The sequence below is a fragment of the Malaya genurostris genome, chromosome 3 (genome assembly GCF_030247185.1).
Source record: "Malaya genurostris strain Urasoe2022 chromosome 3, Malgen_1.1, whole genome shotgun sequence".
Taxonomy (NCBI): Eukaryota; Metazoa; Arthropoda; class Insecta; order Diptera; family Culicidae; genus Malaya; species Malaya genurostris.
Window position 1 is genome coordinate 267,080,490 of NC_080572.1, and position 16,533 is coordinate 267,097,022.

The 16,533-nt window shown below is 35.9% G+C and overlaps 1 protein-coding gene across 2 annotated transcripts; it reads left to right on the top strand.

Annotated features, from left to right (window-relative positions):
• The first annotated feature begins 8,058 nt into the window (after positions 1-8,058).
• LOC131434999 (uncharacterized) lies at positions 8,059-15,807 on the top strand. Of its 2 annotated transcripts, none has more exons than XM_058602425.1 (2): positions 8,059-8,426; positions 15,140-15,807. In XM_058602425.1, the coding sequence occupies exons 1-2, from the start codon at positions 8,079-8,081 to the stop codon at positions 15,788-15,790; spliced, it is 999 nt and encodes a 332-aa protein (XP_058458408.1). In that variant the 5' UTR covers positions 8,059-8,078; the 3' UTR covers positions 15,791-15,807. The 2 variants fall into 2 exon arrangements, with proteins under 2 accessions (XP_058458408.1, XP_058458410.1); XM_058602427.1 differs by lacking the exon at positions 15,140-15,807 and adding an exon at positions 13,139-13,718.
• The last annotated feature ends 726 nt before the right edge of the window (positions 15,808-16,533 follow it).

Sequence of the window (16,533 nt, forward strand, 5' to 3'; positions counted from 1 at the left end):
GCTCTAGTTAAACACTGCGTCATTACAAGTTTACAATCAATCAGGCGGGACTAACGAATTCCTAGCGAATGGCAATGCTGCTACTTCTGCTAGTAACTAATTGAGTAAAAGCACTGATGCTTTTCCGTCTAACGCACAAGAAGAAATTGTTGAATTTCGATCGTGTCCTATATACTTTACACTCGTCCAGTTAAACAACGGGACTAACAACGGGTATCTAATTACATCTAAGGACAGAGAAAAACCTAAAGTTGTATGAAACCTAGTTTTTAAACTATTCATGGCAGGCCCGTGCGCAGGAATCATTCAAGGGAGGGGTCTAAAGAAGGGGTCAAAAGGAGGCGGTAGGTTCAAGGGGGGTTATCATAAATAAAACTGTTCTGGGAAATGAAGCTTCAACCCATCGAAATGCTTGAATATAAAATAAGATTATTGCCATTTTTATTATTCCGAACAATTGAAAGTTTTTCATTATAATTTATCTTTCCAATTCAATTGTCGACCTAAATATCTGATATACTTGACTTTTAATATTCTCACGATGACCCTTTTCCGCTCCCACACGGATTTCCACTAATGGACACCGATTTCAGACTGATGTCGAATACTCGTGTAGTAAATTGAAAAAAAAACACACCCTGGTCATCGCCCAGCGTGGAAAGATGATCGAAAAAAAAATACTTGAAAGCATCATCACAATGCGAGGTCAAATAACCAACGCCCGTGTGAAACGTGGCAGTGGCGTGACGGATGGCGTCTATTCGTTCAACACTTTTCCTGTCCTACGCCTCCAGCTTTTCCGCGGCAATTTCCTTGGTGGCGTTCTTCCCATTTCCGTCTTGGCGTCACGGGCCGTCGTCACGGAACCCGTGTGTGCTGGCAGTGGATGTGCGTTAGTTGATTGCCTCACGACTGAAAGATCGTCCGGGGGCGAAGTCTCCGATGCGGCTAACAGTAAGCAGTAATTCAAATGCCGATAGAGTTCAACCCTGAGGGTAGAAAAAATTCGCACCCGTAGATCTACCCGCCGGGAAAGAGAAGTAATTAAAATAGCGAAAAGATTGTTGAACTTGTGTAAACAGTTCCATTATAATTTGCTGCTTAGGATGGAAAGGAAAAATCGTTCGTTATGTGTTTAAAGCTGGGAATTCATAGGTTCAGACACTTGAGGAAAGTGAAAATGAAAGCGGCAGTGGATCTAATCCAATCGGGGAAATCAAATATGCGTGTAGAGGAGCTGAGAATGTTTAATTTTCTATCAGTAAAATTGACTGAAGCTGAGCATCACAGATCTGTAAACATGATGGCCCTTCGAGTAGACTCAGGAGTAACTAGAGAACGATTAGCTGCGTATCAAACCAAGCAGTAAATATCAAACCAAAATAGTAGAAAAAGGAGAGTCATAACATGATTCTTCTTGAAGACTCATATAGCGGAATCCAAAAGATGATAAGTTGTCGAACGAGAATTTTTATTCTGTTTGAACCAGGAGAATTGTTATCACATGAAAAGAAAGAAAATGAAAACTCCATCGTTTATAAGGAGGAATTAGTATAAATATTATTCGGAGGTGTTTCCCGGTCAACATTCTGCGAGGGTATATAATATGGGTAAACTTTCCCAATAATGTCAACTATCCATAGATTGGAGCATTCTTTACAATCATTAACCATGTTTTGATTCCTTATTCGTTTGACATATTGTTCCAAAGAGTGCTCATCGAGGTCTCTCTAGTTAGACCTTCTACAACCTGTTTAAAATAACTAGCTTTTTGGTACAAAGTATACTTCTGAATTCGTTTTTCAATGTCAAGAGTCCTCCGTTAGGGCATGTTCAGAAGCGTTTCAGTTCTAAATGCATAATTCATGTCAGTTATTAAACCTGGAAATTGAAACAAAAAAATTACATACCCAGCAGCGTTTTACTTCACTGTTAAAAATATGCACGTCAGTGTCATGTGCAAAGCATTTGAACTGTCACTACATGTTAAACACATCATGAAAATTCAACTCAACTCATACAATGAGTGTGAAAAGTGAATTGAATCATGGTTGACCGAATCAAGTGTGCGCTGTACTCATTTACATCACAAAATTAAATGTTTAACACCTGCATTTCGATTCAATAGCAAACCACATCACAGGAACAACACACATCTAGGCTACGAGCGAATTCAGCAGCTGGAAGTTTTATTTTTTTTTGCTCGAATCTTTTTGGCAACACTGTTTTTGACTATTCACGCGTGAATCGTGTCTTGTGTCATTGTCAAACTTGCTCAGTTTGGTCTAAAATTTAATCATGAATGGGCACTGGCAAAGTTGGAGGAAGATCCATTTTATTATCGAAAAATTGTGTGCAGCGACGAAGCTCATTTGTGGTTGAATGGATACATTAACAAGGAAATTATTCGCATCTGGAGTGAAGACCAGCCAGAAGCATTGGAAGAGCTACCAATGCATCCCAAAAAAGTCACTATTTGGTGTGGATTATGTTCATAGATCAAAGGTTTAAGCACCTCGAAAAAAGTTCCCATGCAAAAATATGAGCTAAATCGGATATGGGTAAGGGGCGTTTAAGGTTGCCCGGCGGTTAAGGTATGAAAATTTTCGATCTTGCAAAATTACCATAGGGTCGAAATTTTTTTTTTTGATGCCGAAAGTCTTTAAATTGCATGAAACGTGGAAATTTAGTGTCATCATAAAAGCTTTTTTTTCGAAAAATCGACTTTCTGAGACTGGGAATTTTAGGATTTTTTCTAAATCCCAGAAAGTCACTAGTTTTTCGTTGGAACTGCAAGTAGAATATTGTCACTAATAGTACTGTGGTTGTACCGTTTAATTCTACTATGTCACGTCATTACACTCTCAAAAAGTCACTATTTCACCCAGAAAGTCTTGAACATGCCCCGAAAGTGCTCTCAGGTTTATTGAGTTTGGTTTAATCACAAACATATTTGGTTTTATTATCTCTCGATTAAAGTTTCATAACTGTCAAAATTTATGCTAATAGAACTAAAACGTTTCTAAACATGCTCTAAGAGTAAGAATTCAAGAGCATGTTCAGAAGCTTTCAAGCTTAGGGCATATTCAGTAGTGTACTATGTAGTTCTAGATGCATAATTTATGTCAGTTTTAAAATTTGAATCTGGATTTTATAACAAGAAAAACTGGCAGCCCCGGTAGTGTTTTACTCGTGTTTCAAATATCTCGGTTGATTTTTCATTAGGGCGTATAAGCAAGTGACAGTTCTAGATGCAGAAGTTATGTCAGTTTTAAAATTTAAATCTACAAATTATAACACAATAAACTGGCAGCCCCAGCAGCGTTTTATCTGTGTTTCAAATATAGAAAAAATAGAACGGCAGTGTATACCAGTTTTAAATTTGACAGTAGAACTGGTCGAATAAATAAAACAAAAACGGATTGCTGGGGATACGTTTGTTTCAGTTTCATTTACATTATAGACCACCCATAGGAATCTTCCAGCTGCTGAATTTGCTCTAATGTCGTTTTCGCTTGAGAAAGCTGAAACTGACCCAGGGTAACTTCATCAAACAAACACTTTTCACGAATCATTTTTTGGTGGTTTTATCGCGAAATTCCAAAAATGCATATTGGAATCTCAGAAACTACAATCGAAGTATATAATATAAACAATGTTTTTCGAAAAAAAAATCGAATTTTCCGTACTAACATGTGATTAGGGCATATCGTGCGATAGGCCATTTCAAAAGTTACGAAAAAAATACTGATTACTCGATTTTCAAGCATGGAATTCAAGCATATTTTGCATGGTTTTGTAGATTGAGCTTCCATCTACGAGATTATATCGACTATTGTGTATATGAAAGTTGTAGAGCCGAGCAATGAGCATTTGTAACACTCGTGAAGACCTACCGTACGATATGCTCTAATCACAGGTTAGTACCGATTTTACAGGAAGCTAAAACCAAAAAGAATAACATTTTCCAAATATGTCAGGTAATAATGGGGAATGCGAAATGCTTCTTGATTCTGAGTACTTTATTTAAAGCAGTTGCATTCGAAAGCTATGATTTTTTTCTATCTTTCCACCAACTAATACCACGTCGAACGAACTGTTCATATTTTTAAGCGATCAAGTCGTGTAGCCGTTTTCTTCCATCTTCATAACTACCCAAGTAACCATATGCATTATATCATTGCACATCCACAAATTTAGTATAACAACGTTAATTTAGAAGCACATTAATTCAACATGCTTTAAAGCAGCGTGCATTAAATTGACATTCAACATATAATGAAGCATTATCTTACAACAGATTTTTCTCATGCTATATATTGGCATTTAATGCTATATTTTATTGCAATCAAACATTATCGATAAATTGAATTGCTACATTAAATCAATGCATTTGGGTTGAAAAAAGTAGAAAAATTCTTCAACTTAAAGCTAGTCTAAATTTAGCTTTGATTACAAATGTAATAGATGTCGGTAAAACAGAAGTAAAATGTTACATAGCGCAGATAGCAGAATATGTACAGATTTAATTACAGAGAAGAAAGCAGACATACGATTTAGTGGTCTTATATCTGTCTTGTGTGTATTCGCAGTGTAAATAAAAGGTTTGATTGTTATTTGGGATGCAATGATTAAATCGATGAAGAAGAATTATATACTGTATTTCAGCATTATGAAAGCAATCAACATGTTATACACATATAATCATTTATTAGTCGTATAAGTGCCCATTTCCACTTTATATTTACATTATAAGAGTTCTTAATGTTTTATGGCATTTATAGAGAGTCGCACTGAATTTATATAAGGTAGAATTAATGTAGGTATATAACGCGTTGTGAGTACTTGGGTAGTGATGTGCTGCTCAGCAAATGCGTGAAACAATGATGAATCCAAATGATAGTCGGAAGGGGCCATGTCTGACGAGCAGTGTTGGTGATTGCCGAAAATTTGACAGAAGCTGCTATATTGCTATCTATATTGTATACAACATTTTCAATCCGGTAGAAGATGCTACAAGAACTCGAGTCTCTCTATGCATGAACCATGAGAGAATTTTGCTACATTTCTTCGCTCCACTTCATACTATGAGTATTTCACGCCCTTAAAAAATATTTACAGTCTGATAATGATCGTTGCTGTGTGGAATTTCCCAAGAGAGAATCGCAAGTTGACAATTATCGCAGAAAATCGAATCGATGATTCAACTTGATGATTCTCATACTAGGTTGCAATATTTCAAAACCCTTGTGTGGAGCATTTACAGCTATTTTCATAGATACAACTTATACAAAGATTATGTGCACATAGTTAGAATAAGCAGTAATAGTAAAATGATTCTATCGCAATTATCAACTGCATGCATAGAATCGGATCGCGAAACGAGAATAAGCGACCGTTTGTTGCTTCAGAGAGGATCCCCACAGCAGCGTGCTAACCTTTGATTCTCAAAAATGTCATCGAGAGAAATTCGCTCTCGCACTGGTGTAGATTCTATGTTAAATGAGCCATGCCAGGTTTTTGTTGTTGCGATGATTTCCGTTTCTCTTTGATGGCACTGATTCAATCGTTGAAGAGTTGCCAGTGAACGTTCTTTGATACGATAAAAGCCATCCTTGCTGTCGAGTATGTCGCGTTGGGCAAAAAGTTCCCATCTGAGTTCAGATGTTTTGACCGCTTTCACTCTATGTGAGTGGACGTTGTCGTGTTGCAAAATGAGTTTCTTATGGCTTCTGAAGCAAAGCTTGATTCGATTTGATCATTTGCTATCGGTAGCAATGAGTATTCCCAGTTTCCCCTGATTTGATAAACTCGAAGTACAACATATGTTTTAGATCCCACCAAATTCACAAAGCGATTAGGTTTTGCAATTGATGTAGTTGGTTGGCCAAGAACAAACTATGATTTTCTATGCAAAATAAATCCATTTCTCATCTCCTGTCACGTGTAGTTGCAGAAACCTTTTGTTTCATGCCAAGAAAGCTAAATTTGGTTTACCGTATTTCGCTTTCACTGCTATCGTTCAGCCCATGAGGAATCTTTTTTTCCCACACGTGTAGATGAACAGAAATGGCTTTGTGATTATTGTTTAAACTCTCCGTTATTTGTTTTTGAATTTCGATTCGGAAAACTTCAAATTTTCAGTTGATCCTGTTTGCAGAGACATCTCTTGAAAATAATCCCGCATTATTACCAAATATAAACTCAAGATAGAGTGGTCTGCGATTTCTTATGTATCATTTGAATAAGACTCCTCGATGAGCTCGGTTCACTGTCACTTTCAGTCTTTTGAAGCAAAACAAAAAGCGTCTGATCGTTAGATGCGTCGTAACTATGACAATGATTTTTTATGTTCGAACCAATATCAAGTTACAGTATGAACGATATTGAGCTAGCATTTATTTAGTTTGTTATTGTCTCATCCTATGAAGCAATAAAGTCAGTTGAGGTATGAAAAAATCATTATGTGCTGAATGTAAACATATGTTTGCAATTGCAAAAGATTTCCGAATTCGTTCCGACTGCTCGTATTGGACTAGGATTTGGAGTACTCAATCAGCCCGATTAGCATTGACGTTTTAAATGTCAATGAATGTCGATGCTCTCGTTATGAGTTCGTGATTGTGAACGAAAACGTGCAGAATTAGAAGAAAAGGAAGGGAAAATCTCGTCAATTTAGTCCTCGTTATTTTAGACTTCTGAATTAATCGGAGTCTACAACCACTCGGAATTCATCGTTTATTTCACATGGAATACCAAATAAATATTGTGTGCTCATACATATTTGATTCGAATTTCGGGCATTTACCATTTAATTCCTATCGTAAATTTCTCGCGTATTTTTTCCCAATCCTAGCAATCGGTCAGTTATCGTATTAAAATTTCGATTGTCAAAATTACTTTCCTGATCACGGTACTTCCAGTGTTTATATAGCTGTTCCACGTCATGGATAGAACTCGCCCTTTGAACCGATCGACCGTCGGTCCAACCAACCGGGACCTCACGATGGGTTTGATAGGAGCTATCGTTTCGCTGGCGATTACTCTCTACCAAAACTTGGCAGTTGGTGATCGAACAAGCAACGCACTACTGTTGCAGTCACTGGCGCCAATTCAGCAAATGTTGAATCATTTAATGCGTAAGATTAATGCTTCTGCTGGAAATCAATCCCTGATTGGACCCCGAATGGCACCCAGAGAAAGAGATGCTCGAGCTGTCTCTACAACGCTCCCGAGTCGAACACATGCTAGGAAGCTTCTATCAAAGTCCACCACTGCTTCACGTCCTCGACCGATGGGAACCTTTCAGGTGCCAACGACCACTGCAGCCAGTCGATCCGGATCAGCTGTCAAATCATCGTTTGTTGTACCGCCCGGATGGAGAGAGGTTTCCAATCTGGACAGTTGGATGGAGGATTCCGATGATAACATTTATCCGATGATGGACAGTGAAACTGAAGATCCCACTCCGATGATGAGTGGATTCGAATACTCCCAGGACTTGGATTACTATCCATCGTTCAATAGAGAAGTTGCCGAAATGGACCGAAGCGACAATTTCCAACCTATCTTCCAGAGCACACAGCGACATTTCAACGATACCTTCTCTAGGGATGTGACGAGACATGCTACCCGGAGCCGAAATGTTGGGCCCCAAAAGACTCACCTTCCGAAGAGGGTTACGGAGCTGAGACAATCCGAAGCAGGTAGAAAAACCTTCCGACAGGTCGATGGCACCTATGCAGTACGAGAAACAATCAATACCACTAATCCAGATGGAACCGTGCAACGAATCACCAAGACTGTTAGCGGTCCAGATGTATCCGTTATTCAAAATTTAAGTGAAAGTGTTGGCGAGCTGCCAAGTCCCAATCGGACACGAACGATGCATCCTGCAGGCGCCGCCGCTTCCAACGTTACCTTCAATGTTTCAGATTCAGCAGCAGATCCCAACACCACCTACAATATTGCATCATGAATAACCAAGTAGGCTGTAGATTCGTAACTTTGGCAGTTAATATCTGTTTGACATCTTTGTGCCCTTGTTTTTACCGTGAAATTATTCAAGTGAAAATAAAATGAATTCCGAGAAACGTAAATTGGATTTGTACTTACTATTGTGTCAGAGTGCCTACGCACTGATTGTGGCATTGTTGCGGGCTGCCCAGAACGGCAGTCCGTACATACAGGCTGCCATCAAGCAGAAAATGTTTCAGCTGGCCGAAACTTTGCGGCTCTATCTGAGGGAGCAATCGTTCCTGCCGGAACCACGAACGACCCCGATGACCCCCGGCCGAACGCTGGGGGCATCCCGAAGCATTCGGGACATGAGTGCAGCTTTCAACAGATCACGGTTCGGACAGGGCGCTCACAGTTCGGCGCAGTTTCCGTCGCCGGCAGCGGCCATTAGACCACAGATGAAGTCGGTAAGTGTTGTTGGAGTGGTATTTGGAGAAAGAATATAATTAAGGAACAATTTACAATCTTTATATTTACACGTTGTTTTCCACTCTAGAAATATCAGTTCATGCAGTTAATTTTTCTGAAAGAAATGATGTTTTTTCAAAGATTTATCTAGCGGAAGAAACTACTTTTGAGCTTTAGAACAATGTCTGTTTTGGGCATTGGTCTTAAGTACAAATCAATTATCGTAAGTTCAAATCACGACCTGGAAGGAATCATAGTGTAAATAGGACCGTAGCACTATCCATGTAATGGTTCTGTTCACTAAGAATCGGCTGCGAAGTCTGTTGATATAGATTTATTAAATTGAGGAACGTAATGCCAAGGCTTTGCTTTACTGGCGGTTACGGTCCCAAACAATCGAATTCTCAAATCTGTATACCTATCAATAATTTCACAAATACTGACAAGGGCAATGCTTACATTTTCTTTTCATTCAGTATCCGAAATTTTGAAGTTTTCAATCAAAAATATTTATTGTCTCCAAAGACCAACAACAACGCGGAAGACGAGCAAAAATCTTTTACTAGGTGAATAATTCGTAGAACCTTCATGCAAACTTCGACTTTTTGTTGCCCAACTTTTATTTGATTTGCATTTAACATTCCTGCACATGAAATTGTTTTAATATATGCTATAAATTTTCACCATTTTGTAAATTTTGATTCGTCTATATCGACCTTAATCCCCCGATGAATGACCGATAGGTTAAAACCGGGCTAAAATAAACAACTAACTAACTAACTATATCGACCTTAAGTTTTATCGAGATTCGGTACCAATAAGACTCATCAAAAGTTTGAAGCAAATTTCCATACCATTTTTCTATTTAATTAAAGTTTTCGAATAGCAAACAAATTTATTTTAGAATTTTTATAAACGCTAGAATGATTTCAAAGTTTACCAACGAAACAATATTGAAAATCATTGGAGATATCAAGAAAGAGAAAAAAAAACATTTAGAATATGCTTCAAAAATAATCAAAATACATCGAAAACTGCAAAACATTAAGAAAACAAAAGTTTCAACTTTACGTACGATCCAAAGATTTTGAACATGAAAATTTCCATTCAGTTCATTGAGAAAATTTTTACAATCTTGTAATTTTCAAATTGAAATTCATTTCAAGCTGAGTGAAAGCAAAATACAAAATATATTCTATTTACAAGTTCAATTTGTTTCTAAAATGTTTAATGAAATTTCTCATGCAGATTAGAATTACTTCGACTAAATCGTAAATTCTGTTATTAATTCCCAAACATTTTTTTTAATTCCCCAACACCTCAATTAGTTAAATTCTTAATTAATTTTAATTGCTATATTCTTCAATACCTTTAATATGCCTTAATTGCTAATTTCCTTAATTACTTAATTGCTTAATTGTTTAATTGATTAATTACTCAATTGCTCAATTACTCAATTGCTCAATTGCTTCATTGCTTATTCCTTAATTCCTTAATTCCTTAATTCCTTAATTCCTTAATTCCTTAATTCCTTAATTCCTTAATTCCTTAATTCCTTAATTCCTTAATTCCTTAATTCCTTAATTCCTTAATTCCTTAATTCCTTAATTCCTTAATTCCTTAATTCCTTAATTCCTTAATTCCTTAATTCCTTAATTCCTTAATTCCTTAATTCCTTAATTCCTTAATTCCTTAATTCCTTAATTCCTTAATTCCTTAATTCCTTAATTCCTTAATTCCTTAATTCCTTAATTCCTTAATTCCTTAATTCCTTAATTCCTTAATTCCTTAATTCCTTAATTCCTTAATTCCTTAATTCCTTAATTCCTTAATTCCTTAATTCCTTAATTCCTTAATTCCTTAATTCCTTAATTCCTTAATTCCTTAATTCCTTAATTCCTTAATTCCTTCATTCCTTAATTCCTTAATTCCTTAATTCCTTAATTCCTTAATTCCTTAATTCCTTAATTCCTTAATTCCTTAATTCCTTAATTCCTTAATTCCTTAATTCCTTAATTCCTTAATTCCTTAATTCCTTAATTCCTTAATTCCTTAATTCCTTAATTCCTTAATTCCTTAATTCCTTAATTCCTTAATTCCTTAATTCCTTAATTCCTTAATTCCTTAATTCCTTAATTCCTTAATTCCTTAATTCCTTAATTCCTTAATTCCTTAATTCCTTAATTCCTTAATTCCTTAATTCCTTAATTCCTTAATTCCTTAATTCCATAATTCCTTAATCCCCTAATTCCTTAATTCCTTAATTCCTTAATTCCTTAATTCCTTAATTCCTTAATTCCTTAATTCCTTAATTCCTTAATTCCTTAATTCCTTATTTCCTTAATTCCTTAATTCCTTAATTCCTTAATTCCTTAATTCCTTAATTCCTTAATTCCATAATTCCTTAATTCCATAATTCCATATTTCCTTAATTCCTTAATTGCTTAATTTCTTAATTCCTTAATTCCTTAATTCCGTAATTCCTTAATTCCGTAATTCCTTAATTCCTTAATTCCTTAATTCCTTAATTCCGTAATTCCTTAATTCCGTAATTCCTTAATTCCTTAATTCCTTAATTCCTTAATTCCTTAATTCCTTAATTCCTTAATTCCTTGATTCCTTAATTCCTTAATTCCTTAATTCCTTAATTCCTTAATTCCTTAATTCCTTAATTCCTTAATTCCTTAATTCCTTAATTCCTTAATTCCTTAATTCCTTAATTCCTTAATTCCTTAATTCCTTAATTCCTTAATTCCTTAATTCCTTAATTCCTTAATTCCTTAATTCCTTAATTCCTTAATTCCTTAATTCCTTAATTCCTTAATTCCTTAATTCCTTAATTCCTTAATTCCTTAATTCCTTAATTCCTTAATTCCTTAATTCCTTAATTCCTTAATTCCTTAATTCCTTAATTCCGTAATTCCGTAATTCCTTAATTCCTTAATTCCTTAATTCCTTAATTCCTTAATTCCTTAATTCCTTAATTCCTTAATTCCTTAATTCCTTAATTCCTTAATTCCTTAATTCCTTAATTCCTTAATTCCTTAATTCCTTAATTCCTTAATTCCTTAATTCCTTAATTCCTTAATTCCTTAATTCCTTAATTCCTTAATTCCTTAATTCCTTAATTCCTTAATTCCTTAATTCCTTAATTACTTAATTCCTTAATTCCTTAATTCCTTAATTCCTTAATTCCTTAATTCCTTAATTCCTTAATTCCTTAATTCCTTAATTCCTTAATTCCTTAATTCCTTAATTCCTTAATTCCTTAATTCCTTAATTCCTTAATTCCTTAATTCCTTAATTCCTTAATTCCTTAATTCCTTAATTCCTTAATTCCTTAATTCCTTAATTCCTTAATTCCTTAATTCCTTAATTCCTTAATTCCTTAATTCCTTAATTCCTTAATTCCTTAATTCCTTAATTCCTTAATTCCTTAATTCCTTAATTCCTTAATTCCTTAATTCCTTAATTCCTTAATTCCTTAATTCCTTAATTCCTTAATTCCTTAATTCCTTAATTCCTTAATTCCTTAATTCCTTAATTCCTTAATTCCTTAATTCCTTAATTCCTTAATTCCTTAATTCCTTAATTCCTTAATTCCTTAATTCCTTAATTCCTTAATTCCTTAATTCCTTAATTCCTTAATTCCTTAATTCCTTAATTCCTTAATTCCTTAATTCCTTAATTCCTTAATTCCTTAATTCCTTAATTCCTTAATTCCTTAATTCCTTAATTCCTTAATTCCTTAATTCCTTAATTCCTTAATTCCTTAATTCCTTAATTCCTTAATTCCTTAATTCCTTAATTCCTTAATTCCTTAATTCCTTAATTCCTTAATTCCTTAATTCCTTAATTCCTTAATTCCTTAATTCCTTAATTCCTTAATTCCTTAATTCCTTAATTCCTTAATTCCTTAATTCCTTAATTCCTTAATTCCTTAATTCCTTAATTCCTTAATTCCTTAATTCCTTAATTCCTTAATTCCTTAATTCCTTAATTCCTTAATTCCTTAATTCCTTAATTCCTTAATTCCATAATTCCTTAATTGCTTAATTGTTTAATTGCTTAATTCCTTAACTCATCAATTCCTTAATTACTTAATTCCTTAATTCTGTAATTTCCTAATTCCTCTAAAAAAACGATACTGAATAATATACGAGGAAGCCTTCTGATAAATCTGCTGCTCTTATTCTGGAAGCCCTTAAAACCAAGACAACCAATTTTTTGTGAAAACGGCCAATAAGCCACCTTTTAAATTCCTCTTCAAAGTTAATGTTAATAGGTGGCTTATTGGCTGCTATCACAAAAATTGCGAGAATTCTTTTCTTTTAGTGTTGACCACTGAGTATTTCATGAAAATGAATTGTGATAAAAATAAAGCACATGAACGATTTTATTTACAAATATTATTTTGAACTTTTAAATAGTTTTCAAGATTTTGAATAAATTTATTTCGTAAATCAAATTGTGCCTTGATAATCATTTTATTTAGCACCGGTTTTTACTAGCGTCCAGATAATACTATTTTCTAGTTCTGCCTAAAAGTGGTTTAATTAAATTAGTTGATTCTGAAACACTGAGTCAAACAGTGACAAACTTCCTAAAATTGTTGAAAACCAGCAGTTATTTCAGTTCCGTTCACTTTCCAAGTAAGTGCTGTAAATTACGAGACTTAAACAGCCACTTTTATTTTCCGTTTCCTTCCCAGGACACACTTCATCAGAGAACGCCCGTCCGGCCAAACATTCGAACGAATCCACGTGGTTTAAATATATCCACCACCAGCAGCAGCTATTCCGGATCTCCAAAACGATTTCCCATCCTTCAGCGGCTACTGAATGCTCTCGCCCATTCCGCCGATGACTCGGTGTATTCGGAGGCACTAGGGCCAGTGGCCACCGATCCTCAATTCACCCCACAACTGCTGGATGAAATGACGGCTTTGCGCCTTATGCTGAATGATTCAAACTCTAGCAGAGCCGAGGCGTCCATGGCGCATGAAAAGGATTTGACAGACCGGCTGGAGCGTATGGAAACAAGCATGCATCAGTTGCAACGACAATTTGATCGATTAGAAACTATAACTGAATTGAGTCACCTAGCCGACGAATAACAAGTTTGGTGTGTAGAGGAGCGTTATTTGGGCGTTAGTGGTGAATACATTTCGATGCGAATGCTTATTGGTTTGTGTCTTCGATCGGGCGATTCGAACGTTTGCTGATAAGTTTCCTGTGCATTCCGTTAGTTGGCGTTTATTTTAGGGTAGCGTTAGACGAAGAGCGCGTTTTTGTATGGATTGAATAATAAATAAATTTGATTTTGTCGTTGTCCGTTCAAACTGAAGTAGATTTGCACTCATATTTAATTTGTTTCTACCTAATAATTAGTATTAGTGACATTGACAACTATTTTTCTCATTTGTATACTCGAGCATGATTTTAGAACCTATGTTTGGTCATTGGCAATCTGACGCAGAACTAACTTTACCTAAAGCGCCATCTAAGTTTCATTATTTGAACCTTGAACGTTGACTTTATTTTGAGTGCTCGAGGAATAAATCAAACGGTAGTAAAAAGCTATTTGTCAATACATAACATATATGATTAAGTTTGCGCATTTGTACGGTCTTTCAAGAGAAAATTCATAAAGTACGCGACGAATTAAATCATTTGAAAATTATCAACATAACATTTTCTCAAATGATTTTACAAATGAAAATTAGGTTTTCCTTGCAAAGAATGGTTTTTTAAGAGGAATAGGATTCGATTTTCAAAAAAATATATGCACAAAACATTTAAGAAAATTGATAAAATCTTTGAATCAAGAGAACGATCAACATAATTTAATGTTTGAAGATGATTTCATGCAAATGTTGGCCGCGGCTCCGTTTTAGATGGCCCATGCGCAAGGTCCAATTTTGGCACACTCTCCAACGTATCGGCCGGTATTTCACGAATAATGCAATAATAACCGGTCAATAATCCATACCAAATAGTAACTTTTTGGGTTGAATTGAAATGCTTCTGGCTGCTCTTCACACCAGATGAGGTAATTTTGCTTGTTGACGTATCCATTCAATCCGCAATGAGCATTGTCACTGAATACAATTTTTCGATAATAAAGTGAATATTCCTCCACTTTTGCCAGCGTCCATTTATGATCAAATTATAGACCAAATGATGATTCATGATTGAATTAGAGACCAAACTGAACAATTTTGACAACGACACAAAACACGTCTCACGCGTGATCTATCAAAAACAGTGTTACCAAAAAGACACCAGTGAAAAAATCACCCTTTATTTTGACAGATAAACTTGCAATCATCATCGTACGCCTCTACTTGTAAAACAAACTGTAGATCGCCCATTGTCGAGGATGAAAAGTAAAGCCAAATTTAGATTTCGTCGCTTCAAATTGTTTTATGATTGTGGACTGAAGAGAAAATAAAAACGCTGTGGTGTTATAAAATAATGGCGTTTTTGTCCCAAAGCAAATCTCAACCATGTTTTGAATTCCAACTACTATCAAATGTACACATCTAAAGCAGATATGGTTGGAACTCGATCAGTTTTAGCTGCAAGCGAAAACGACACAAACTTGAGGTTTAAAATATATTTTCATCGGTGACATTTTTTCTGAAACATAGTGGGCTTTGATTAGTTTCTAGCAAAAAAATGAACTATTATTATCATTGTTATCATTCTAGCTTTTCGAACCGTCCGTTTCTACACATCGACCACATCGAATGCAGTTCAATCAGCAACGAATCGAGACCCCGCAAACGTTGGGGCGGTTGCACTTCACTCTTCAACCACCTTCAGGCCACGGAGGGGAAAGTTTTTTCTCGCACCCAAGCCAGGCTCCACAATCTTCTCATTTCCACAGTTCCATCGTCGATCCACCATCTCCGTACAATCCTGAAGAAAGCCTCATTAGACTCGAGGGCAAAATTCCGAAAACTTCCGATGACACCCCGCAATCTTCGGGACGATGGCGTCAGCCATCCAGTCAACGTTTTCCAGTTCTACATCGGCTGCTCGAAGTCCTATCGGAAACAGACGACAAAACGCTCTACTCTCAGCATACTGTGCCGGTTCTTGACGACCCGAGCTACCGAGATCATTTGATGCAGGAAATTGACGAGGTCATCGGATTAACCGCCGATAACATGTCCGGTTGGGGAAACGAAACGCTGAATGAACGGCTCGGTCGGATTGAGGTTAACGTGGAGACCATGCTGGAACAATTTAACCGCTTGGAGAAGCGTACGGATCCGGTACTGTCAAAAGAACAACAACCCGTTGAGGAGAGTGATAAAATTGGTACAAATTCACCCAGTTCTAAAATCGATGAATGAAATTGAATTGAATATTTTGCTGGTCAATTAAATCTTGTTTAGTTTAATGTAATTATGATCTATTATTTCTCTGTCACTCATGCGAATGTCCACTGAACAAAGGGCGACACACGTTCCATGTCATAGTTTGCCACAACGAGACAACAGAACTACATCTGAACCGGGAGTTGCCAATCACTAACGAAAAGACTCGTGACTTGCGGACCGTATAACTAATGCGTCAATGAGTTACAGACAGTAAAATGGCGACACTAAGTCTTTTATCGTTTAATTTAGTCAAATTTACAATGCGATGCCACATGCCGCCTGCGCTCCGTCTACAACCGTACGATTTGCATCAAATCGGCTCGTGGCGCCCTTGTAAATAAAAGACTAAACTTCCAGAACTTTACCGCGAATCGCAAATGAGTCGATGATAATAAAGTGATAAAATGTTTATTTTCATTGGAGCCTGACAGAATCGAAATCTCGCATCTGTTCCGCTAAGTCGTGATATTCGATTAAAGTATTTCAGACGGACGGTTTCGTTTGTGTTACTCATACAGAAAGGGCATGGAATCATTGTGAAAATTGACTTTCCAATTATTGGCATACGCCTTTCGAAACAATTCGTTGAGATTGTTTTCTCGAAGAAGGTTGAACCCAATTTTAAAAGTTCAGCAGGTTATCTTTTAAATAAAATCCGGAGCTGAGTTTCGGTTCCAGAACTACACGGAACGACCGAAATTAGCTCTGCGCCTAAT